The following is a 27680-nucleotide window of genomic DNA, read 5'->3' as shown; positions in this document are numbered from 1 at the left end:
TATATTCTACCTCCTCGCTGCAGGTTTTCGTCGAAGACCTTCGCACCGAGTTCGTGGAGGACTTCATCTTGCCCGCTGTCCAGGCCAACGCCGTCTACGAGGACCGATACCTGCTGGGCACCGCGCTGGCTCGGCCCTGCATCGCCAGGCGCCAGATTGAGATTGCGCGGCGGGAGGGAGCCCAGTACGTGTCGCATGGTGCCACGGGAAAGGTGAGTTAGTTGTTTGCTTTCAGCGCTGTTTGTTTTTTGACAGTAAATCCATCTTTGTCATGATTACACATGGCACAAGTACAGGGCAACGAAATGCAGAACAAATTTGTAATCGGGCACAGGTGTGAGCAGTTAAATTGGCTTTTCCAAAGCTGTGATTGACCATATTTAATAAGGTGGATTGTTTTCATCTGAGGAAAATTAGACTTGTGCTTTCCAAAATGACTTGAACACACTATTGTGTGTTCTGTTTTGTCTTTTTTTTTTCTCCCTTCAGGGCAATGACCAGATCCGTTTTGAGCTTGCTTTCTACGCCCTCTATCCGGGGGTTAGGGTGAGTCAGTTCATGTGACGGACCTGCAGGGAGCCTTGGACAGAGGCCTAAAAGGTACACTCACCCACTTGTCTGTGTGCTTTGCAGATTATTGCACCCTGGAGGATCCCGGAATTCTACAACCGGTTCCGAGGGAGAAAAGACCTGATGGAATACGCACAGGTATGATGGTTAAGCAAAAACATTTGGGTTTGTCTGTTAGCTGGGGCATCCATGTCATGGCCACCTGGTTTACCAGATTGTTATTGAGCATTTTGTACACTAGAGGGCAGTCAAGACATATGTGCCATCACTTGGCGGCATTGTTGAGGACTAACTACACTTTCGGTAGTGTTTCTCAAACTTTTTTTTCTTACAAAGTTGAGTGTACTGACCTTTATTGAGCCAAGGTGCATATTTTACATATTTATTAAGTCACAAAAAGTACTATATAAAATGAAATAATGGTCTCAATGTACTCAGTGTGAACTCTTGGCTATTTTAGTTGAACACAATTCGATTATTTCCTGGTATAAATGGCAACAGGTGAACACAGGTTATTTGTAACTTTTGCTGCCTAGTGGAAGAGCATTTAATTGTTCTTTGTGGCAGTCTAAGTTGTGGGAATAGATGGATAGATGCACAAAAAAAATATTTCTAAACACAAAACAAAAAAAATCTGACCAATTAAGTGAAATTGAATAATTCCCTGCTGCAAATCTTGGTGATCTTTCATGGGGCAGTTTGGCTTAATAATAGAGCTGTCAAACGATTAAATTTTTTAATCAGATTAATCACATCTTAGAATTTTGGTTAATCATGATTAATCACTGACTTAAAAAGGCTTTTTTTTCCCCCAACTTATTTTGCCCGCTAAATTTGAAGCGCACCTGTTATGTGTTAATTTTTTCAACATTTAATGTTATGAGAATATCTTCAAAAATGTATATCCACTGCACACGCTCATCCTGCTTTTTCTAATCAATTAATTATTTGCATCATTTAAAATGGGAAAAAATGACTTACGGCATATGTAAACATTTATTAAATGCTTTACTTTAATGCATGTAGTTATGTTTATTGCTCAAACTCGAATGGCTACCTTTAACCTAACCATCCTCTGTTGGCTAAAAAGGATCATCTGCGGTCAAAATTAATAGTGTGATTAATCTGTGGTAATACAATGATTGTGATTAATTAATCTATTAACGTTTTAACTTTGACAGCCCTACTTAATAATACAAAAAAACAAACAAACAAACAAAAAAACCCTGTTATAAACAACCAATGCTTCACATATCCGCACGACCTGATTACTACTTTAGCACTACTGAATCCCCTGTTTCCCTACACTCGTGGAGAATTCGCATCATCACCTGTGCATTTTCTGTTGAACTGCAGAAACATGGTATCCCCGTGCCTGTCACTCCAAAGTCCCCCTGGAGCATGGATGCCAACCTGATGCATATAAGGTAGGTCAATTGAAGTCACATATTGCAACATGTTCATCCATTTTTCTCAATATCGACCTTCTATGTTCACAGTTATGAGTCTGGCATCCTGGAGAATCCCAAGGTAAACACTGTGATACACGTTATAATCTTAATGGCAAGTTGGCAACACAGTATTACATTTTTTTTTTTTTTTTTTTTGACAATCCATTTTTACTTTACAATTCGATAGAAACTGATCAAAGGAATCAAAGATAAAAAATTTAACAGCAGATTATGAGTCTTCTCCATACACATATATACTTTTATAAGAATCTGTACTATTTGTCTTTTATCTCTTACTGAAGGCAAAAAATTCCATTTCAAATCACTACTGCCACCTGTTGGTGAAAAATAAAACGGCATTTTCCCTTCTTTATGCACATCTGTAGACAGTACCTGTCCCCAAAGCAGATATCTGTTGTAGTACCAAGACTGATCTGTAAGTGGTAGCGTGGTGCCACAGCACATCCAGACTGCCAGCAGATACAAAGAAGAAAGAAGGGGGAGTAGTACTAGTACTAGTAATTAGAGGCTAAGCTAACTATTCACATTTTCTATTGTGGTAAATGACTTGTGAGCTACATCATATAAACAACACAAATTCAGTTGCTCCTTCAGTGAGCTACCTAGCCGTAAAGTGAGAAGTTGTTTGCCCATATTTAACCACTGACAGTCAACAACTTAAAATGAAATGTTGATTGTCCTTTTTAGGAGAAGATTCTGCATAAACATCCCCACATTTTTGAAAGACTCAAATTCAGTTATTATCCCGCAGCACAGTATAATTTTTTAGGATAATTTTTTAGAGACATCTGATAATAGGTATAAGAGAGGAAAATTGCTCAAATTAGGCCCGATTATCGGTATTCTTGTTCACTGCTTTTATTTCATAAGAGCAACAAAAAAAAAAAATACATTGTAAAAAAATGAGTAATATTTACTTGAAAGGCCTATGAAAGTATTTCCACTCAGAAATTCTAATTAAAATTTACAAGGAAAGTTTTGCGTATGTTTTACCAGTTTAAAAAAAAAAAGGGAAAAAAAAAGTTAGTTCAGGAACAAACTTCAGGTGGGGAAGACAGCCACTCTACTGCCTGAGCCATGCCACTCCTGCTGTTTGCTACTGTACTGCATTACTGGTGTATCTAAAATGAGACCAAAAACAGATCTCTTGGAGATACAGGGATCACACCATCAATATACTAACACACAGCAGCAGTGGCATGGCTCAGATGGTAATTTTCTCCCCGCTTGAACATTTGTGGATTAATTCCCCAACTCTTTAGTAGCAGTTTTTTGTTTTTTTTTTAAATAGTAATCTGGCAAAATGTACTCAAAACTCTCCTTGTAAAATTTACTTAGAATTTACTTGTTTTCTCAATTAATTAGTGAGTTTTTTTGTTTTTTTGTTTTTTACAGTGATGGTTAGTGGCCAATCCTTGCTCTGATTTTGACATTTGCACAATTAACAACTGTTTCTTGGCAGAATTGAAATGTGTTATTCCCTTGGTTTGACCCTCAAAGTAGCACCATAGGAAAATTAGCGCCCACTCAAGTGCCTCCAGAGACAAACACAACTCTTCCAGAGGGTCGCTGGTGAGACACTGTGATTTTTGCCGGCGGTCAAAGGTGACGGCAGTACGTACAGGTTGCCCTCTGCGACCCGCAAAGCTCCTATCTCACGATGTCGCCAGTGTCTGTATGCATCTCCGCTCACCCGGGGTCCTCGCCGGGCCCTGGGAAGAGCCGGGGACACACAGACACTGACTTGTCGTCAGTGACGCTTCGACTAATTCCCGATTTCATGGGAGCCGGGGGAGGGAGGGAAGGGTTAGGGCATCTCGCCCAGCTGGGGCCTCCTGAGTTCCAGCCCCAACTCCTCGGCTGCTCATTGTTCCGGCGGTTTTGCGCCGCCGCAGGCTGCGACGTGGGAGGGGAGCCATTTCACCGTGACACCATGACACCAAAATGTCACCAGTAACAGTAAAGTAGAAAGACGGCGGTCCCAGACAGATGAGTCTCCCCCCACCCCGGCGCAACCTCCCTCCTCCCGATGGACGGGGTGTCACAAGGCGGCGAAGGGTCCCTCACTGCTGGAGTTGTGGCGCACTGTAACTTCGACCTCTATATCTGCTTCCCCTTCCCACCCCACCGCTACTTCCTGAGAGCTTCAACTGTTGATAAATGTTTTGAAAGGAATGCAAGGGAAAATCTTATGAGCATCGTAATGTACGATCCAATCCAATCCACTTTATTTCTATAGCACATTTTATAAACAGGGCGGCACGGTGTTGGAGTGGTTAGCACGTCCGCCTCCCAGTACTGAGGACGCAGGTTCAAGTCCAGGCTTCGGCCTTCCTGGGTGCAGTTTGCATGTACTCCCCGTGCCCGCGTGGGTCTTCTCTGGCAACTCCGGTCTTCTCCCACATTTCAAAGACATGCTTGACAGGTTAATTGAACGCTCTGAATTGTCCCTCGGTGTGATTGTGAGCATGGATGGTTGTTTGTCTCTGTGTGACCTGCGATTCGCTGGCAACCAGTTCAGGATGTAACCCGCCTACTGCCCGAAGCCAGCTGGGATAGGCTCCAGCACCCCCCACGACCTTTGTGTGTAGTAAGCGGTCAAGAAAATGGATGGATGGATTTTATAAACAAACATTTCCAAAGTTCTGCACATTGAGATCCGCAAACTATCATAGACATAAAATTGAGTAAAACCAACTATAAAAAATAAAATAAAATAATTAGAAAAACAATAAATACATTAAAAATAATCAAATTAACACGAAAGGACTCCAGAGACCACACAATTCTTAACTCTTAAGACGGGACTTAAAACATTCCACTGTGGGAGCAGTTCGAACTTGGAGAGGCAGATTGTTCCACACATATACTGTATGATGACAGTGTTGTTCATGCTCGTCATATTTTTAGTCATGAAAAAAAAAATTTCAGACGCAAATGAAACGAAAACTAAAATCGAAGCCATTCATTGAGACGATGACAATTTCGTCAATGAATAAAACGTAAACAACACTAATGAAAATTCACAAAATCCAATCAAACGAAGAAATGAAATGAGGGTGGAAGAAGAAAAAAAAAACACTCAGAAGCTGTTCACTGCACTTTATTTAATGTTCAAACATGTTTCCATTCATTGTGCATCTGTACGATTAATGCCAGGCAATTATGCACTTTTTTTTTTTGTTAAGTGAAAACTAAAGTCTACGCCCAGTTACCCACCTATTCACTAAGGATATGGATGCAAACTACCTAATTTACATAAGCGCAAATACCACCGGCGCACTGGGGCGCAATCTGGTTGGCAGCGCACTTAGTGACGGATTTCCCCATTTGCGCGTGTTTAGTGAATTAGGCGCTATCAGATTGCTCAATTTTTACCGGTTAGCGCCGTGCAAAGGCGACGCAAACCTTTAGTGAATCTACCCCTAAGTTTTAAGATGGCATATTATTGTCAATTCAACATGTTTCATTGAAACAAAAGTTTTAAAATGGCACCATTTAGTTAAAATGTGTCTTGCGTGTTAATCTACAGTTACAAATATGTGTTATAATTTTCTAAATAAAAATTGAAGAAAAACATTGACAAAATTGTCAGTTTAGTAAACTAAAATTGCTTTTTATTTTCTGTGACTAAAATTGAATTAAAACTAAAATACAATCAGATGACTAAATTGTGACCTTAATTTTAATCAAAAGACTATAAGCACATTAAAATTTCTTGTCAAAATGAACACTGATTCTTCGGGGAGTTTTGCCTTGGATCTAAAATTTCCCCCCATGTCACTTTAGTAGCTCCATAGTACTCAATTAAATAATCCAATAAATATAGCGACATTAATGCAAGAAATATTACAGGACTCTTTACTTTCCCATCTCTACTAAAAACAAACTAAGCTGAGAGTCTAAAACAAATCGCCAAAAATCTCCTAACATTGGCTGATTGACCCTGAAGGTCATCTAAAGAGGATATCTCATCTCTGTATCAGCCTGTTTCTCCTCCAGTTACTGCCCTAAAGGCTGAGGAGCAAATCTCGCAGCCCCCACTTCCACCTGTGGCACACAAAATACTCCCACTCCTCTCTGCTTGTCACAGTTAGATGAGGAAACGTCCCAATGGTCGATCATATGTTCTGCTGATAGATAAGAGCAGAGCGCAGTTCAGGTTACTCTACAATTAAAAAAAACATAGTATCCTTCCTGATAGCGTTTAACACAATGGTCCTGTTGACCCCCCCAACTTGTGATACTTTCTATAATGTTCTACAAGGATGAATGTCTTTTAAATAGCTCGTTTAAAAAAGGAAAACTCCAATCTCATTATCGCCGTTGGACGTCTCCTCGCTCACGAGCAGTCGCGGGGGCCCCGCCGCCCTCAGGCAGCCTGACACTCGTCTCGAGTCATTAAAACATCAACTCACTCTTAATTATAGCCTCTATGAGTGAGCTTCCCCCGCATGACCCGCTTTGTTCTTTGTGATGGGGAAGTGGACGGACCACCGCTTGCGTTGACCAAAAATAAAGAGGCGTAACGACGGTGGGTGGCTCCGTTCACCTCGAGGAAGCGCAAACGTGTTTTTGGTCGCATGGCTAGTTGGAAAGATGGATGGAGAGACAGAAGAGCGCCCGTAGGGGAAGGAAGTGGAAGCTTGTAGCTGTTAAGTGTGCGCGTGAATGTGCTCTTTGATGCAAAGAGGTCAGATTTTGGGTCTGTGCGCTCACTTCCCTTCTTGCGTGTGCGGCGTGACCTGTAATACTTAGACCAGTGATTACCAAACACTTGCCATGTGGCATTTCAGTGTGAGATCATCAGGTGTGCCACGGGAAATTATCTAATTTCATTTAATTGGTTCAAAAAATGATTTACTGCAAATAATGCATCTTTGCTCATTTATTTACATAAATGAGTACACCCCAACGGGTTTGTCAGAACACATTTAGTTTCCTGTCAGCATTAAGATGTTCTATGTGAGTTGAGTGGGATGCATTAGTTAATTTGATTAAACTGAAGATTTTATAATCTATGCATTCGATTACAACCTTACTTTCATGTTTCATTCTACAGAAAACATTTGGACAAATATCAGCATTGTCCTTTTTAAAAAATCCGACAGGTGATAAAAGAGCAATATAAAATTGTGTTATTGGCTGCATCAGAGCCCGAATGCTGGCAACTCTGCACGATTTACTTTTGTTTGAATGTCAAACAAGATATTTATGAACAGAAATGTCATTTAATGATCAAATTAATCACTATATATGTTTATTTGTTTCTTGACTGTCTAAAATAAAAACTCTGCACATTTGAAAGTTATTTAAGAAAGGTATTTACAACAATTGAGTTTACTCTATGAACATTTTTTATAGCAGTATATAATATTCAAGTAACTATTGACTTGAAATATCAGTTATCATCACTACTAATGATCTGTATTGGCCCAATGTTTTAACTTATTAAAACCCACTAAACTAAAAACGTAAATTAACACACACTCATGTATTACTTTGTACCTGTTCTCAATTTTTTTCTCCGATTAAGAGGTAACGCAGGCTTGGTTTAAGCAGTTTTTCACTGTAAAACGGGCATAGAAAATGAAAGCAAATTAAACATTGTATATTGCAAAAAAACGGCTACTGTAAAACACATGGAGCAGCAACAGATATAAACAGAAAATATAGCAGAACTTTCAGGCATATATTCTTGTCGTTATAGGAAGAAGAAATATTACTAGAGCTCAGTTGAGACCATCTTAGAGATCGTAGAGACCATCTTAATCTTCCTCTTAACTCATTCGCTCCCAGCCATTTTCACAGAAGCAATCCCGTTCGCTCCCGGCTGTTTTACTGGATTTTGACTGATTTTGCAAGGCCCACAGAATATTGTGTTCTATTGCTATAAAAGCATGGAACCTATCAAAAGAAAGATTAAAGTCTCTTCTTTCATCAGGAAAAAAAAAAGTATGTTTCTATCTGCTTCCGTTTTGCAGCAATTAGCATTAGAAGAGAGCTAAGTTTCATCAGTTTTCACAAATCTATTTAAAATTGTAAGTAATTGATCTTTTTTTCTACATGGCCCTGGTTGATCTCCTTTACTCTGCTGCCACCTGCTGGCCGTTTGTGTAATAACTACCATTTCTGCAACCGCTCTTTGCAGTTGAGAGGCTGCATCATAGCCTCCTGTATGCTCTAGTATAAAAAACAACAACAAAATAACGTATAAATACGTCTTTGGGACACTGAGAACATAAAAAAACGTATTTACACGTTATTGGGAGCAAATGAGTTAATTATAAAGCTTCTCTTTCAGTCGACCGGCTCATTACCCTAATGTCAACTGTAAACCAGTACCAGTAAGGAACTACCCAGTCCCATACCTTAGTATGGGACTGAGTGAGCATAAAGTCCCAAAGAGAAGTCCCGAGGGAGCGAGCAACAAAAATATAAACATGCCTCCTGCACATTATGTGGATATTTTTGTCTCCGCTTGCCACGTTTTTTGCATTTTAAAGAGAGGCCAGAAACATGGTGATTTAAGCGTCATTTCCGAGCCATTGCACCAAGGATGTTTTCACCGCGGCCCTCTCAACTCTCCCTTTGGTGAGCTTCCCCCCACGTCTCCCTGCCGCCGCTGCCTCTTTAGGCGTTGTTGGCTTCGATTGAAAATCAATGAGGCAAATAATACGTGGAGAAAGATAGACATTTACTTGCTTTAAGTTCATGCGTCAGGCCTCTCCATGGCTCTATTGGCCGCGTTTAGCACAACAATATGGCCGAAGCCAAGACTGCCAAAGCAGTTGCTCTGTGCGACATGATGGTGCGCTTCACGCACCATTTGCCACCAATACCCGACCCCCTCCACCAGCCCTCTCCCACCTTCTTTATCGCTACCTTTCCCCACCCCCACCTCCTTCTCATCTCTCTCAGGGCCACGGCTTTGGGACAAGTCCACCTGCAGGGGGTTTCAATTGAAATGCATTGATCTTCAAACACTGCAAACAAGCCTATTCCCTCACTTTTCCCTTTTTTCTTTGTATCCCGCCACCTTTAAGTGTGTGCTACCATTTTGTTGTGGTACACTCAAATTTTAATATTTAAGACCCTCAAGGCTCTATAGAAATTGTATTATTTTTTTCTCTCTGAGAGCTCTGGATTACTCATTCCCGAGTCAACATGTTATCAACAAAGCTCTTCTTTTTTTTTTCCTCTGACAAATGAATCACTCTTCTGAAAACTCTCCAAGTTCACATGTTCATCACGTATGTAATTTGGGGGGTGAAAAACTATGGCCCAAAAGTCACTCAGTAGCGCCCTCTGGAGCGTTAGGAAAAAAACTTGGGTGGACATGTCTATTATAGGACGGTGCATGAAAGTATCTCAGGGACTATTACCAATGCCCGTTGGACAGGAAGTTGGCCATTTTGGTTTGCAGCAGCCATTTTAGCTGAATTCCCAGTCTCACACTTTAACAAATTTCAAGCAGAGAATTCGGACAAATGAGCTCAACCTTTCACATTTCTTGACAATGAAAATATCTAACCTCACTAGTCTAAACACGACATTCTGATTAATTAATTAATAAATAATTCTGATTAATATTAGATTTGTGGAATAAGAGTTACGCAGCCAAAATGCAGCCGTTTTTAATCCATCTTAAGGGGCGGCCATTTTGCCACTTGCTGTCGACTGAAGATGACATCACAGTTGCTCAGGCAAGAACCAATCACAGCTCACTTGTTTTCTGAAGCTGAGCTTTGATTGGTTGTTACCTGAGACCTGAGCAACTGTGTCATTTTCAGTCGACAGCAAGTGGCAAAATGACCGCCTTCTGATATTGATGAAAAATGCTGGATTGCACAAAAGGTCATGCCTGGAATTCAACATCAAGTCGACCATTTAATATTGCTGGAGCATGGCATGAATTCATGATGATCATTGCAAGGATTTGCAAATGAGGGCGGGTGCGAAGGCCATTCATTAATGTTTGCTTCTTTCATTCAGAGTTTTATTTTTTATTTTTTTATTTTTTTTATTTATTTTTTTTTTTTTTTTATAACATTGTGAGGTTTAATTTGAAGGTTCTTTTGAATTAAACACCTACTGAGTCTAGTTTCAAACCCCCAAATTAACATTTTTTTTAAACACTTCCCCTTTAATCTCTCCCCTGTAAATAAAAATCAGCCCATCAAAAGGCTTTTTACGTTGGTCATTCACCCGACTCCTGTTCACTCATTTGGCATCTTTTAGGCCACTGAGGCATAAAATTCCAGAGAGGTGACACGGGCACCTTCTCCGTCAATTTTGGTGTTTAGTTAAAAGGAAAAAGCCTTTGCGCTGCTCCTTTTCACCTCACTGACGAATGCCGATTAGTTATTGTATGATGATTCCGTGTCTGGTAAAGCTTTCCATTTAAATGCACTCAGTAGTTATTTTGCATAGCAGCCCTACAATTTGCCGCTGCTCGGAGGACACCGTCCTGCGGCTGTGTAATTGTTGGCGGGACGCGGGAGCGACACGCTCTTTTACTTCCGACCGGGCCGAGACGACTTTGGGACGCAAACATCTGACAGCTGGGACGACTTGAGCGCATTTAGTTGCTGATGCCCATTTGGCATGAAGAAAGTGAAATAATAGGAAGGACTTGTCAGGCAGAAAATTGACGACGGGGAGATGAAAGTGGTGTCAACACATGGAAACGAAGAGAAAAACAAGTATATCAACTAAAGTCCCTACTCTTCAGAATGTTGTTAAACGCTTGCGTTTGTCTTCACCAAATGCATCCATGCATTACGGACATTGCGCACTGGGACACATAATACTGTTAGTTGGACGCATCAAAATATGTTTTCTATTAAATAATTTATGTAAATTCATACAAGTGAGGGGGAAAAAATCAGCAAAAAGTCAACTGGGAATACAATAAGATCAAGTGCGATGTTGGATGGATGGACGGAGAGTCACACACCCACACACACACACAATAAAAAAAATGAAATATTGATATTTTTTTTTTCTTCCTCCCCCCACCCACTCCACTCCTGACATTTTCAAGTAACTACTTTTCACGCCTCATCATCTCTTTTCTTCTTCTAGCCACGTGTCAATATCACACAAAAGTCTTCTTCTATGATGAGGTCTCGCAAGGTTGTTCATCAGTGGGAGTGAAAGTGTAACTTTTTTTTTAATGTTCTTTTCCAGAACCACGCTCCAACTGACCTCTATCAAATGACCAAGAACCCAGAAGAGGCCCCCTCCTCACCTGATATACTGGAGCTGCAGTTCAAAAACGGTTTGTATGTATTTCAATCTGTAAATAAACTCTCATAAGTGGTCCTTTTTTTTTTTTTTTTTTTTATTCTATTTACGTGGAGTGTTAATACTCACACGTGGTAATGTTACAGTTGCTTGCAAGAATATAAAGTATTCATTTTCGGAATATAACCTCTCATTTTTTATAAACACCATTACTACTAGCTAGCTAGCATTTTTTTGGCTGGTAATTGGTGTAAATAGTTTGGTCTATGCCATACTGGCATTACCTTCAGCATATGTTGCAACCCATCCCATGCGACTCCCTTCCCTCTCCTGTGCTCCCTCTGGATGTCTAAAAAAAATAGTTGGAAAATATTATTATTTTTACATATTTATATTTTTTAGATAAAATGATTTAGATTAAAAAAAAAGAATAATTAAATTTTCAAAAATGTGAGTCCAAATTTGTAAGGAAAAGAGGGATAAAAGGTAGATGAAATTATTTTGAAGGAATTACCTAAAAATGTCTAAAAAGTGACCAGAATATGTCTAAAAAGGAAGAGGAAAAGCAGAAAATTACTGTAAAATGTCCATAAAATTGCCAAAAATGTCAGAAACTTGAATTAAAAAGGCAGAAAAGCAAACGTTCAAAAGTAACAATAAAATGTTCAAAAACAAAAGAAGAAATACCGAAATTTACCGTAAAAGTTGCCCCAAAATATAGGTCAGAAAACTGATTCAAGAATAGCCAAAAAAATGTTTAAAAAGTAACCAAAATATCCAAAAGCAAAACTCCAAAAATGACAAAAGGTCCACAAAATTGCCAAAAATTTCTGAAAATTGAGAGCAAAAAAGGGAGGGAAAAAAAAGCCATACATAAAATGCCCCCCCCGCCCCACAAAAAAAAAAAAGTCTGAAAATCCGTATGTTCATAAAACTGCAAAAAAAAAAAAAAGTCAGTAATTTGGCAGAAATGCAGAAAAGTCTAAATATGTATGGGGAAAAACGTGTGTAAAATTACCAACAAAAATCCAAAAAACAAGATGAAAGGTAGAAGAAAATGAATCTTGGATGCTGCATATTTTTATGTTATGGTGCAGCTCTAATTTGCTCTTGGGCCCTCACCACATTAGACTAACAAACAATAACACTAACGCAGTGTTTTGTTCATCAAAATGTTCAAATATTCAGACAGTTTTTTTGCTATTTCTTTGGCCTAAAAAAGTAACCGTAAAAGTTGCTGATAGAGGCATTAAATAAAATAGGACATAAATTCCTTCTTTTCTTATTCAATTACTGACATAAAATGGAGCAGATACATTATCCCACTTAACATTATTTGCATAACTAGCGTGTTTAAAATGCTGTGGCTGGACCACACAAGTCATTCAATTTCCAAACTCTGCTTTTAAAAGTAATTTGTCTCGTGTGTTGATGTCCATCCTGTCAGCCGCTCTTGTTACTTAACACTGGCCGCTGTCACCGCAGGGCTGCTGCTCCAACACTGACCCCCTTCGCCACTTTATCACCGCTGACCACCCAGACTAATATGCCCAACATCAGCACATTTGCTGACTGTGAACCTGCCATGTTTGGCCGTAGGGCACATACACGCACAAGCCGGAAGCCTTGCAAATACGCCGACACCCTGAGGGGTCCCGGGGGAGACGCTCATTACATATGTTGGCCACAAGGGGCTCGAATAGTGTCACATGTTTGCGCAAAGAGAAAATGGCAAGAAACATCCCGGCCGGGGGGCAAATAGCACAGATGTCCCTTCATCTCCTAGTGGATGAAGAGTATCCATAGGGGGAGAGGGTGGGGGTCAAAGACGGACACTATCAAACGGGATTGCAGACAAAAGTCACTTCAGGCAGTCTATCTCAATGAGCCATGACACACATTTGCATTAGAAAAATATCCCAAAAGTCATACAGGTTGGCAATATAAAAAAAAAAAGCTTGCAATATTTAAAACAACAATCAAGAAGCTCATATTTAGCACAATATTTTTATTTTTTAATATTTTATTTATTTATTTATTATTATTATTATTATTATTATTATTATTAATATTATATTTTTGTGTTTTGCTTTTACAGCAGTGACAAAGAAATGGGCTTGGACATGTAGTTCACAAACCTGTGTTCTGCTGAAGCCAGCAGTGGCCAAAATGTTGTCAATCAAAATTAAACTGCACTAATAACCTAACCACCAGAGGGTGCTAGAACTGCACAAACGGAATACAACCTCTCCTTTTTAACAGATGTACTGTTTTATTGTGACGATGACGATATTGTGCCAATTTTAACGATATTGCCGTTATCGTTACATCCCTGGACGTATAGTTAACGCGATGGAACCCTGCCTGTTTTTTTTTACTTTTTTTTTTTTTACTTTTTTTTTTTACTTTTTTATTTTTTTTTTTTTTTTTTTTTTTTGGCCCTGTGCACCGTTTTCACACATATTCTCTTTGGCTTTTATTGAGCGCCCTATGACAAAAGCTGTTTTAGTTGTCCACACAAAGGCCCCCGATCCTGCTCCTCCCTCTGAGCACAAGATCAGCGCAAGAATGTTTTCACTTCATGCCCCCCTCCAAACACCCCCTCGCCTTTTTCATCCCTGCTTTTTCTCACCAAAGTTTTCTCACTGATTAAAAAAGAATATTTAACGACAAGGAACCTTTTCCATTCTCCCCGTATACTTTCCCCTCTCATTTTTTTTCATCTCTCCCTCCTTTCATGCCAAAGAAATAGGAAAGAGAGACACAGAGGAAAAATGTAAAGCAGTAATTTTTCCTACAACTGTGTCAGCGCGCCCATTGTCTGCACTGTTAGGCAGTGAGAAAAAAAAAAACCTGAAGAAAAGGATCACGGGGAGAAAGAGCGAGAGCCCTTTCGGTGAATGATGTGAGCCTCAGAATGATGGCGAGAAACAGCAAAAATGCAGGAAAAGGGCCAGCCCCTACACTCCCACGTTCGGACACTTAATTTATTTGAACTTTTAATCTAATTATTAAGTATCGGGGGCGGGAGTTGCGGCGTTCATAATAACCCTCTCCCGCATTTTTTTGCTGCCATGGGAGCAGCGAGATTCCCGCGATATGCGAATGGCCCATCAACAAAGCACTTGTCCAAGAAAATTTGTCAAGTCCTTTACAGGTCAGGCTTTTTTTTCCCCTCCCAAAGCTGTTGTATCAGCACCCTAACCAAAACTCCTTTTTTTGTGTCCCCAACGTTTGTCGTTAAGAGCTCCATTTAGCAGCTGGGTGACAGTGATGGATGCCGATGTGGGTGTTTCCCCCTCAACAAAATAAACTATCGATGTGTGTATCTGATAGGGCGATTGGTAATTTGGTCTCTCACGCACACACACATGCACACTGACAGTGTCAATGCTAAAAAGAGCGTGAATAACAAAGCTGTGTGTTTAATTGAATTAGTTTAAGGCCGGCCCACAATTTCACAGCTTTCACATGCGTCAAGCCTTTGAATTTATTAGCTATTCTTTGTTGTCGCCTCCTTTTGTGATGCGTTTTAGTTGACCATTATTGATTTCAATGACTTGTAATGAATACTTGTCACTAGGTATTTATTTGAGTGCATTTGTCATGCCTAACAATTAATTTTTCAGGTAAGCGTATACCAAAAGATTCACTTTTAAAGCACGGCCCATGTTAGAGAATGTGAACATAGTTTTTAATTTGGCTTTAGTTTATGATTATTGATTTCAATGACTTGTTTTGGATAATTGCTACTAAATGTTGATTTCATTTTGTCATTTCTCACAATTTCAGATAAGTGTTGACTAAAACATTTACCTTCATGTTCATTAGTTGAATGTTAGTTGAATGTTGTTGTATGAAATAAATAACATATATATATATATATATATATATATATATATATATAAAATGAGTGACTTCAAAACAGCACTTGAGAATTGCTATTAATAATAATAATTAATCGTAATAATAATAATACCATTTTTATTAACTTGAATACATTTCCTCTATTTAAACAAAATGCAGAAAATATTAGGAAATGTAATGTTTTCCTCATTTTTTTCTGTAGGCAGGTGAATGAATAGATTGTACGTCCATCTGACTGACTTTATAATACGGGTTCGTGGCAGCGCGTTTATTAATGCAAATTGCTCTTCCACTTTAGCCTTGCCGTTGCTTTTTCTTGCATTAAAAGAGAGCATGTTTGGAAAGGGTTTCTGAAAAATTGAGCTACATTTTGGTGAATTCACTGCCGCACTGCTCAAACAAAAACATGTGCACTGTAATTATGTACTTCACTCGTGTTATTTTTCATAATTTGTCAAATGAAATGAAAAGTCATCTTTGCTCCCACTCCAGGTGTCCCTGTCAAGGTGGTCAATGTGAAGCAAGGGAAATCCAAAGACACCCCTTTGGAAATCTTTTTATATCTAAATGAGATTGGGTAAGTATTTTTTTTTTTAAATGTATTTCTGTTTACATTTAATTTAATGGAAAGTGTCCTTGATTGTTCGCTCTAATCAATTTTTACAAAAAAACAAAACAAAACACAAAACTGTTTTCTGTTCTTTTCTTCCTATGCTATTACAGAAAATTAGTATTTAATTTTTACATGTTAAAATAAATCTTTATACATGTCATTTGTTATGAAAAATCAGAAGCTGTATAAACAATGAAGAACAAAATGATTTCTAGTAGAATTCAGGGAAACGATTGAATATGCCTGAGATATTATTTGCTCAATTAACTGTGTGACTCTCTCAGAGGAAAGCACGGAGTGGGCCGCATCGACATTGTGGAGAACCGTTTCATCGGCATGAAGTCCCGAGGTGAAAACAATTACGCTTTCATGATCATCTGAAGCCGCCGGCCCACTTTTCACAAATCCCTCGCTCACGTGTGCTCTTACACCGAAACTCATCTCGATATTTAAACCTTTTTCTTCTGCTCAAGCCTTCCTTTTCACATCGGAAGCTTTTTACGCAATTTGCAGTTATTTTACATGAGCGCTTCGAGTCGGTAAAAGCAAAAACACGTCTTCTGCGAGAGATTGGAATTATAGACTTCAATTCATGTTCGTGCGTGTGCGAATATCCACGAGAGGGGGAAAAAAAACAAATATTTGACTGTGAGCGTACCTGCTCCACAGGACGCAAAACATCTGTCTGTCACTTGTGCAGTCTGTTGTCACTTCATCTCTGCTTGTGACAAACATCACAAACGGTAGAAAATAAGCGGGCGCAAGCTCTGTGTTCACAAACACACCTACACACCTTTTCACCGCCGTTGAGCAGACGTGACACAACGTTGGCAGGTAGAAATGGGGGGGGGGAAGCCAGCACAAAAGAAGAAAAAGGAAGAGGTGGAGGGCAAAGTGTCCAAGTGCTTGAGGTACTCCCACTGAGTGCATTCGACGCCATAGAACGACAATGAATGATGACCAGGAGGTGGATGTCATACTTATTATTTTATTTTTGTCAGGTTATATTTATTTGTGTCAAAGAATGTTACCACAAAACAATCAGCAATCCTGTCACAGCGCTGTCGGACCTCTGACCTTTTTGTACACAGGCGGAAATCACTGTTTGGAGACGATTAAAGATGACTGACATGTCCCACTCCCCTGGAAAAAAAAAGGAGCAAGAAAGTCCAGACCTCTACCATTAAAAATCAGTAAAGGAGAAACTATCGAAAGTTATAATCATGTGTACAGTAATACACTTTAATGCAAAAATAAAAATTATCCAATTATTTGATTAATGGATAGAATAATTGATTCGAAAAATATTCCATAGCAACAGCAGTAGATGTGAGTGCATCTAATTAAACTCAAAGATGAAGATGAGTATTTAATCGTCTTTTATTGCACACCCCTAATGTAAATGGTTAGATGGAAAATCAATGGAGTGAATTCCGATTGTAAAATGGCACTCATTGCATCATACCATATCAAGTTGAATCCTAATCCCACAGAATCAAAATAAATCGAGTTATTTCGGCTTTTGTGCACAATTTTATCGCTGGCCATGTCTCAAGATATCATCAGATCGTTATGTAAAATCAAGAGATTTCCATGTTGCATATTTAAAAACAAACGAGCCAGTTTGACTTAAGAATGTCTCAACTAGATCAATGGTGATATTTAATGGAAAAGGCTAATGATTAGCACTGATAGTTAAACTCCTTTAAGCAACGGATCATTTACGACAGTGGCCCAATACATGTAGATAGATGACAATGACATCAAAAATACTCTTGACAGATATTCTTTATCCACTAGGTAAAACAACTAATATAATAATATGACTGTATGTGCACTATTTCTGTTCAAATCTGTTGGTGCTCGAAACTATCACTGTATTGTCTTTCACGGCTCTAACAGTTTAGCTGTAAGTTTAGTAAATAGCGCACCTTCGAGTTTTGCATACCTGCAGTCACTTTATGAGATTAAAACCTCGAAAAGCACTGGAGGTGTTTTCTCCTTAAGCCTTAACTCAACTTCCAAATAGCTTCCCATTGTTCTTCCTCTGCCGTTAAGCCGTTTTTAAGCCAAGTTTACTTGGAGGCAGTTTTAACTTATTTATCTGATAGAGGCGGGCTAGCGGAAATGTCCCTACGCGCCCTCCGCGGCTCCCCATTGGATCACCAAAAGGCCACGAGCCCTTCAAGCTCAGGTGGCGGCCTTTTGAGGCTTTGGACAATTAGCGACGGGGCTAAGCTGGGTTTCTGGCCGCCAGCGTCGCAGTAAGTGCTTCTCCGTTTTCAGGTCAGGACTGGCACTGGAAGGATTTGCAGTCGTACAAACCGAGAGATTTGCCCCCCAACTCCCACTCCAGGTTTGTTTTTTGTTTTTTTTTGTTTTTTTTTTTAGCTGACATTTGAGTGACAGCTTCATTTCTGCTGTCAGCCACCTCATTTTTTTTCAGCCCCTCCCCGACCAGAGGGGGTAAATTGCAGGGTATAGGCAAAGCCCCCGGTCCACGCTGCTGGCTGGCAGGGGCCTCCTACCCTGTCATTTAGCCTGCATGGACACACTCTCCCATATTTAGCAAGGAGCTGTCTGTCACATGGCGAATGACTAATATGCATGTGATAATTCAGAGAGACCTGTGAGCAGATTCGTTTGATGGAACCCAGGGGCAGCAGATGCAATGAAAACAGCAGAGGACCCACAATTGAACCCTGTGGAACACCACATTCATATTGCACCACTTTGGGTTTTTTGTTTTTTTTTGCTCAATATAGTTAGTATGAAGAGGTTACAATTATGGGTGTCAAAATTAGTGCGTTAATTTTGAGTAATTTCAAATTCCTTTAACGCCACTAATTTTTTTAATGTGCGATTAATGACCGACCCTTTCTTGGAAAGCCTGTACTGGGGGAATTCCACTCACAACGCCTCAGACACGTCCACGTCAAAATTTAGCAGTAATAAATATAATAATAAATCCATATATTTGTGGAGACTGGGGTCAAGTTGTATTTTACAATTTTAAAAATGTGCAGAATTTCACAAGTTACTTCATGTTAAAAAATTAGATAGCTCTTAATATGAAAAGAAAAATGCACTGAGCTGTCACAAACATCTTACAAATGCAATTATGCCATCTAGTGTCAGAAAAATTACATCCACACAAATCAATAATTTTAGTTTTTAATTTTAACTCAATTTTATGAATTATGTGTCAACTAAAAGATGCAGTCATGTTTCTATTAGTTTAACATTTTTTCCACTTTTATGTAAACAAGAGTATGAAAACTTGGAAAAAAATGTATGGTGCATTTTATTGTACATTTAGAACAAATATATAATTTGCGTTTAATCGTGAGTTAACTGTTGAAGTTGTGATTAATTAAGATTAAAAAATTTAATCGCCGAACAACCCTAGCATTCGGTATAATTGGGATAGTTTTTTCACCTCAAATTTGAGATTTAATATGTGATTTCTTTTTTTTTTTCCTATGTCATCTTCCCATATGTTTCACACACAAGCAAGAAAATAATATTTATTGAAATAAACAATATTAATTTTATTAAATAAATGTTTTTGTCTTAAAGGTTGAGCTTTTTTTCTGTAATGTAAAAAAACATACAATTATACATTTTACATTTAGAACAGATATAAAATGTGCAATTAATCGCGAGTTAACTACTGAAGTCATGTCAATTATGATTAAAGAATGTAATCCCCTGACATCCCTTTTTACAATAACAAAGAAATCACACAACGTACCATCATAACAGCCACAAGTCGACTACTGGGTGCACAACAAAAGCAAAAGTCAATTTTTCGCCCTAAAATTCAATTGTAAAATAAATTTGATTTATTCATCAGGGATCTATGAAACTCCTGGCGGTACCATTCTGTTGGAGGCCCACCTGGACATCGAGACGTTCACCATGGACAAGGAGGTGCGCAAAATCAAGCAGGGGCTCGGGATCAAGTTCTCTGAACTTGTCTACAACGGTGAGTCACTCAAATATGATATAATATTCATGCCATCTACACGTTTATCTGTCCATCTAGCTTGACTTGTGTGTACGTGTGTGTAGCTCAGGTGACTTAATCCTCCCTTCTGCTCAGTCCCCAGTTTCCTCTGCACCTTCATCCACATAATAGGATCAGTGCCGTTAGAGACTCGACTTCATTTATACCCTCCAGAGACGAACCGCAAACACACACACGCTCATGCTTTATAGAGGTGTTACTCTATAAACAGGTCAAAGAATAAAGATTAATAATCAAATAGTTTAAACAAAGAAAAAGGGGCTGTGCTTGTGGATTTCACCTGTCCTGCATCTGTTTTCCATTACTACAATTTTCAGTGTCCTCCCTGTCCTGTCTGAGAGATGGATTAAAAGAATGAAACACGTGCAAATCTATAAACGGTACACATGCATTAGATTTTCCAGACACACAACACACTTATTAATGCTAATGGAGGACTAATAAACTTGGATGACAATAATTAAAAAGATTAAAAATGAGTGTGGGGAAGGTTTTCGTCTTTGGATGAGGACAGACGATGAGGTGGAGGTCAGGTGCTGATCAGAGGAGGACCCCTGCCAAGTGCTGCGGGACCTCCTCGAACAAATGCAGACTTGAGCCTCCTCCATCTGTCTGGAAAATGCGAAGGGGGGAGCGCCAAAATTCAACACGCACACCGTCCATGTATCGGTTAGCTGGCAACAATCATCTTGTGACCTTTTTTTGATAAGGTGATATCGTGAACTGTATTGTGAAGTTGCGAGCTCTGTTGAATCTGGAGTTGAATTGGCCCTACAGCTTGTTTTGAGGAGGCTTTTGTTTCCTCTTTAGTAGGTACAGATCATCTTCGGGTTAGGATGGTGTTCCTTTCCTTCATAATAGGGATTTGACCAGGCAGATTGTCGAGGCTAATATTCAGCATTTTGACAAATATAGGCATCGGCCTTTTTTTAATAATTAAATGGCTGATAAAAGATCACTTTAAAACTGTTAACTTCAGGGAACTGTTTTATTTACATTTTTAGATAACTTTATAAGAGATGCTGTTAACACTGGGAACGCTGTACACCTTTTGTTTTTGTTTGAAATTAAAATTCAAGCTACAGTTCGACACACAGATTTGCATATTTGTGGATTTTTTTTTTTTCATTTTTTGTGTTCATATTTTTTCAGAATTTTAATTTTTCCCATTATTAGAAGTTTTTATCCCCATTTCTCCCCTATTTTTTTGAGGATGCCGTCTATTGAATGTATGGATGGACGATAATATCGGTGGCCGATAATTATCGGCAATTATCGACCAATTTGACGTCAAACAGATAAACCAGATAATAGAGAAATCTGCCGATAATTATCGGCAATTTGATTTTATACAGATAAACCAGATAATAAAGAAATCCAGCAATAATTATAGACATGTCACATTGGTCCATCTGTTGTGGTTATGGCTCATATCAATAAAATTCTGCTTCATGGTGCTTTACATACAATGAAACATTGTGCAAAGTTTGTACAATATTTCAATGACATGTGAGACTTATAGTAGGACTCGAAAGTATATTTGTATTCAAGTTAATTTTGGAAACAATTATTGGCTTATTGGTTATTGGCATCGGCACGTCTTAATTATTGATTTATCAGTATCGGTTGAAAATGGCATTATCGTGCATCCCTAATTGAATGTTTATCAGCATTTTTTGAAGAATATTCTGGGTTTGTTAAAAAAAATAAAAAATAATAATCTATTTGGCTATTTTGTCCGATGCTGATAGGGCTATAATCCTACTACTAATAATCAGTATCTGTATTGGCCCTGAAAAAAACCATCACCCTCTTAAAATGTTATTTTTTTTCAAAAATTATTATTATTATTATTATTTTTGCCTAAATCATCCCCTCATGATGCAAATAGTTCATATTTTTGTGTTTCCTGAAAAATCTGAAAAAATGACTTATGCGATTATTTTAAGAAGGTGTCTATCGCTACTTCATAACTGGAATTTGAATGAACTATGAATTTGAATCCACCTCTTGGTCACACATGTATAAAACAAATGTAAAAAAAAAAAAAAGTAAGTACAGCAGTAACCTGAGTTTTCACATCATTGCTGACTTCGAAACTGACTTTGTCACGTCGCGACGGTCATAAACAAACGAGCACCCCCCTGGAAATAAACAATCCCTGCCACAAACACTGTTGCGTTTCCTCTCTCAGGCTTCTGGTACAGTCCAGAGTTCGAGTTTGTGCGCCACTGCGTAGCCAAGTCCCAGGAGAATGTTGAAGGCAAAGTGCAGCTGTCCGTCTTCAAGGGTCAGGTTTACATTCTGGGACGAGAGTCGCCCAAGTCTCTCTATAACGAGGAACTGGTCAGGTAAGCAGAGAAGATGTTGATGAACATGTACAGTATGTGCGTATATGTTTAACACATTCACTGCCATAGACGGCTTTAGACGTCAAAGATTCATTTCTTTCCCTGCACACGCAATAAAACAATGTGCAAAAAAAGCTTTTTCGTTATGCATCAACTTGGTATTAAAGCAACAACAGTAAATTGCAGCGTTTACTACACATAGTTTAAAAAAACCACAACTTTTGTGTAGTCTCCAAGAATATTCAAAACATGCGGACATCCAACTTTAACACATTCACTGCCATAGACGGTTTTAGACGTCAAAGATTTTTTTTTTGTCCTGGACTGGCAGTGAATGAGTTAAGCAACGGTCACCAGACTTTTTTTTTTTTTTTGCGCCACTGCCTGGTTTCACGACACAATATTTTGACAAACCAGCATCCAAAAAAATGAAAGCACATGTAGTGTGTTTTTATTGACATTTTACTTTGGGTTAGTGAACTCACCACAGCGCCACCATCCTCATACCCTGCCGTCAACACGCTACACTCATAAAGACATCAGAGGCTTGTAACGCTCAATTCCTGGAGGGCGGCCCCCGACCCTGACCCCCCACCCCCCTTTTCCGAGCACCCCGTGACCTCGCAGCCGCGCTAACAGTGGGTTTGTTCAGGAGGCCGACCCCCGATGCCCTGTGGGCAGACTCAGAACTGACCAAAGTGAAACCCCTCCATATGCTTCCCCGTCCCCACTTGAGTCACACACACACACGCCCCCACACACACTCCACTTGTACCCTCGAGTCAGCCGTCGGAGAGAGAGCTGATGTTGAGCGGGCTTTTAAGAGGAAAGTAGCAAAAGTGTCATGCTTGTTAAGCGGGTCAGGAGGAGCGATGCCTCAAGTGCACAGCCGTTTAGTTTCTCACACTGCTTTGGCGAGCAGACGCGATTTTGCTCTGTACAAGAGAAAATGAGTCAAAGGGGGAAAAAAAGATCTCTTGTTAGTTGCTCTGTCTGTGAGGTCGCTTTTCAATCGCATCATGTCCTCGTGGGTGGGAGCATGTTGCAATATACTCAAAGGATGCAACAGGAATATTATCACGATATGAAGGTCACAATACGATAATTATCACGACATTGTGGGGTGTTGGCGATATTTAAAAAAGCTCACAATATTGTAAAAAAAAAAAAAAAAAAAGAGCTCATACCAAAAAAAGCACAATATTGTGCTTTTTTACATAACAGCAATGCATGTAAACCACCTACAATCTCTAATAACAATATTGAGGCGCCAACTTGTTAATGCACGCACACATTGAGTTCCTCCACATATTGACTCGGTTCACAAGCATATTACGTTCCCCTTCATCTGACAATTGGCACAGATTTTAAACATAGAAGGCCAAAACATCCCTAATGAAAATTAAATTGCACTAATAAATTAGCCACCAGAGGGCGCTAGAACTGGACAAATGGAAATCAACCTGACTTTTAACAGCTGTGTTCCCTTTAAATTTTGTGAACATGACGACGACGATGTTGTGGCAGTTTTGATATCACAATATCATGATATTACCCTTATCGTTACATCCCTACTCCGGTCTCCTCCCACATTCCAAAGACATGCATGGCAAGTTAATTGGGCACTCCGAATTGTCCCTAGGTGTGCTTGTGAGTGTGGATGGTTGTTCGTCTCTGTGTGCCCTGCGATTGGCTGGCAATCAGTTCAGGGTGTACCCCGCCTACTGCCCAAAGCCAGCTGAGATAGGCTCCAGCACCCCCTTGTGAGGAATAAGCGGTTAAGAAAATGGATGGATGGATTAACACGCTCATTCTCTATTTTTTCTAATCAGTTAATTACTTGCATAATTTAAAATGGGGAAAAAAACATTATATTCTGAATGTCATATGCAACCATTTATTAAATTCTTTTCTTTAATACATGTAGTTGTGTTTATTGCTCAAACACAACCTGTGCTACATTTTAGGTAACCATCCACTGTCAAGATAATCTGTGGTCAAAATTAATAGTGCAATTAATCTGCGTTAATACATGATTATTGCGATAATTTTTTATGCTTAATCAATGAGTTAACGCTTTAACTTTGACAGTAATCGCAATAACACACAAGCATAAACTGGGGTGACATCAATTGGGCATGTAAATATGTAAACAAAATTCTACTAGATAGCTCTAAAATAATAATTTTATTGAGAGGTTCAATTTATTTATTTTTTTAATCCGTAATTTTAGAAAAATAAGCAGCAAACGTACCATTTGAGCCTCTGGGTTGGAATCATCCTGCAAAGGTGAATCATATGTCATTTTTAATTGTCAATGTTTTGAATGTAAGTCTGCTCACACTTCTTCTCTATGCTATTTTTTGAGGAGTGCTGGCGAGAATAAGATCAGTTGTTAGCGTCAAGTCGCAACTATGTTGTCTGACTGAGGTGTTGTGTTTCACCATCACAAAGTCCTCAGGCCCTACTGGCAGATGGGCCCCCGAGGTTCCCCACAAAAGAGCTCGCTACAAATGTCTCCAAACAAACGACAAAGGCATCCAGTAAAATGCACTGATTCACAGCCTGCTTCCCTTTAAAGGGTAGTAATTAATTCATGAGTAATACTGTGTGTCACCACTCTATTTTGTATTATATACAGTATGTTCTGTGCTAGGGCTCGACCGATTGAATTCGTTGAAATTGTCTCTTTTAAAATCGGGAAAAAAATTGGCTGATTTATTTTATTTTTTTTCCAGTTTTGCCCTTTTTTTTTGCAGTTATTTTCCCGATTTTTTTGTTGTTGTTGTTGTTATTTTTATTTTATTTATTTATTTTCACATTTTTTTACACTAATACATAAGACAAAGTATGACATCCAAAAATCCCTCTACCAAAATATTTTTGCCGATTTTTCTCTCTGTCATGCAGTTAATTACTAAAGGAAGTATTCTTAAACATTAAACCGCTCTACCTGTAATTAAAATATTTGTTATTTTAAATAACTGAAAAAGAAAGTTATTTTACTCGTTATATATTTTTTTTAATTAATCAGTTATCGAAATTTTATGGTGCCAAATATTGAAATTGGCCTTAAAAAAAAAAAAAAAAAAATCCATATTGGTCGGGCCTTAGTATGTACCCTGCACATACAATAATAAAAAAAAAAAAGTATAGATTTTTTAAAAGTATTTATATCCAAAATATTGCTTAGTGTTAAGGTGCTGTAATGCCCTCACATATGGGCAAGGAGAGCCACAGTCGCCAACTGTCAAATTCAAAATGACAAAACTTGCAAGGAGCTGCTTGTTGGCAACTCACACTTACACGCAGACTAAGCAGCATGCACCCCGATTCCAGCTCTTGAAGTCATTCACCTGGCCACGCCCCTTAAAGGCACACATCCAACACTTTATGGTAATTTCACTTTATTTTACATTCTCAATGTGCTATTTTTCTTTTTTTTTTTTAAAACATACGCATATACTGGCGATGTTTGAGAATGATGTACCTTGGGGGGGTAGTCGGTCGCACACGTTTGTTATTGTACGACAGCAACACACACACACAAACCCCCCCGCCGGCATCTCGCTGTCTCTCCTTGGGCAACAGTAAACGGCATCATTAGCACAGTGGTAACACAGCCCGTCACTGCACCCATCTGAGAGGGAAATGTCACCCTCCTCGCCTGTCTGCCCGCTTCGCCTCTCAATTAGACGGCAGGGTTTCCGCCACCAACACACACACGCACACACAGTCATATTCTCCAAAGCCGCTCACTCATAATGGCGCCCAGGTGCCGGGCAGGGAGCCTTGTATTGAGAGTTGATGATTTAGTTGTCAGACTTTCTTTTTTTTATTGTGTTTATCCTATCATTTGTTGGCAATTTCCTCTTTGGCTAAGTGCTTGCAAAGAATGAGCGGCAGGCGAAAACACTGGGCGGCCGGGAGAGGACTCGGGCCAGGCAGTGTATTAAGCACGGCAGGTAGAAAACTGCCGTAATTACACGCCGCGCCGCCACACGCATTTTGTGCGACGTGCGCTCAGGAGGGATGGCGATACAGAGCGAGGCATTGATTTAGCGCCTTTTTCCGAGGCCTGCGGGTGAACCGCTTTAGAGCAAGGGGTCTTCAAACTTTCTGGGAGACATATCCAACAATCTCCTCCATAATCTTAAAGAGGAAGTCAACCTTAAACATTTTGTGACAATAATATGTTATATGTAACATCACTCGTCTAAATATGACATTCTGATTAATATTACATTTGTAGAATGAGTTATGCGACAAAATCCAGCCGTTTTTATTCATCTCAGGGGCGGCCATTTTGCCACATGCTGTCGACTGAAGATGACATCACAGTTGCTCAGAGTTCAGGCAATGACCAATCACAGCTCACCTGTTTCGTGAAGCTGAGCTGTGATTAGTTGTTACCTGAGACATGAGTAAATGTGACGTCATTTTCAAGTGGCAAAATGGCCGCCTTCTGATATTGATTAAATAAATAAATAGATAAATAAATACTGGAATTTGCTGCTAAAATCATACTCCACTAACACAATGCTGTATTTAGACTAGTGGGGCTGCATAGAAAGTGGAACAACTCCATCCATCCATCCATCCATCCATTTTCTTGTCCGCTTATTCCTCACAAGGGTCGCGGGGGGTGCTCGCACCTATCTAAGCTGGCTCTGGGCAGTAGGCAGGGACACACTGGACTGATTGCCAGCCAACCGCAGGGCACACAAAGACGAACAACCATCCATGCTCACAATCACACCTAGGGACAATTCAGAGCGCCCAATTAACTTGCCATGCATGTCTTTGGAATGTGGGAGGAGACCGGCGTGCCCGGAGAAGACCCACGCAGGCACGGGGAGAACATGCAAACTCCACCCAGGAAGGCAGGAGCCGGAATAACTCCATTATTGTAATTTTAAACTTAAGTGCAGATGCCATCAACATGAATCCCCGTGGGCACAAGTTAGCCCCAAGGACCACATTAGTAGCCTTGCGTCCTGTTCTAAAAATAGCTCACTAGTAATTAGGACTGTAATGATATCCAAACATCACAATAATAGTGATAACCGACGTAATGGCCAAAATATTTCTAATTAAAATTAAACCGCACTAACAAACTAACCATCAGAGTGTGCTATACAACTGCACAAACGGAATACAATTTAGACTTTTTATAGTTATGGTTACAGCCGTACTAGTAATGGGACATTGTGATTTTCTCGGAACGATGTGGAAATGATCATATGGAAGTGTGAGCACTGGTAGATTTGACAGTTGTAAAGTAAACAAGGTCTCCAAACTATTAATTAGATTATGATTCAATTATCAATTAATTTAATAATTGATATTGCAGTGCTAACATTGATATTTTATGAAAGATGATAAATAACATTCACTTTCTGAGTCTTCCGTCTGTCGCGGTCCCCAGAGGGTCCGAGCGCCCCAGTTTGAGAACCGCTGCATTGCAGCCTCATCTGGTCGACGTGATATGATGGGATTGTTTTATCAAAAATGAGTATCTTTATTTT

General features: G+C 39.3%; 1 protein-coding gene across 6 annotated transcripts in view; it reads left to right on the top strand.

The window, feature by feature from the left end:
• Positions 1-27680, top strand: part of ass1 (argininosuccinate synthase 1) — a 36156-nt gene that overhangs the window by 7068 nt on the left and 1408 nt on the right. For all 6 annotated transcript variants that reach the window (XM_077498378.1, XM_077498379.1, XM_077498376.1 and 3 more), the window contains 10 exons: positions 24-212; positions 490-546; positions 634-708; positions 1927-1997; positions 2070-2100; positions 11235-11325; positions 15651-15735; positions 16056-16120; positions 19628-19759; positions 21996-22152. In XM_077498378.1, the coding sequence (XP_077354504.1) occupies positions 24-212; positions 490-546; positions 634-708; positions 1927-1997; positions 2070-2100; positions 11235-11325; positions 15651-15735; positions 16056-16120; positions 19628-19759; positions 21996-22152 (953 nt within the window). The remainder of the gene's footprint in view (positions 1-23; positions 213-489; positions 547-633; positions 709-1926; positions 1998-2069; positions 2101-11234; positions 11326-15650; positions 15736-16055; positions 16121-19627; positions 19760-21995; positions 22153-27680) is intronic.

This window comes from Festucalex cinctus, chromosome 15 (assembly GCF_051991245.1).
Source record: "Festucalex cinctus isolate MCC-2025b chromosome 15, RoL_Fcin_1.0, whole genome shotgun sequence".
Lineage (NCBI taxonomy): Eukaryota > Metazoa > Chordata > Actinopteri > Syngnathiformes > Syngnathidae > Festucalex > Festucalex cinctus.
Note: the sequence above shows the minus strand (reverse complement) of the source record. Positions and strands in the feature narration are given on the sequence as shown.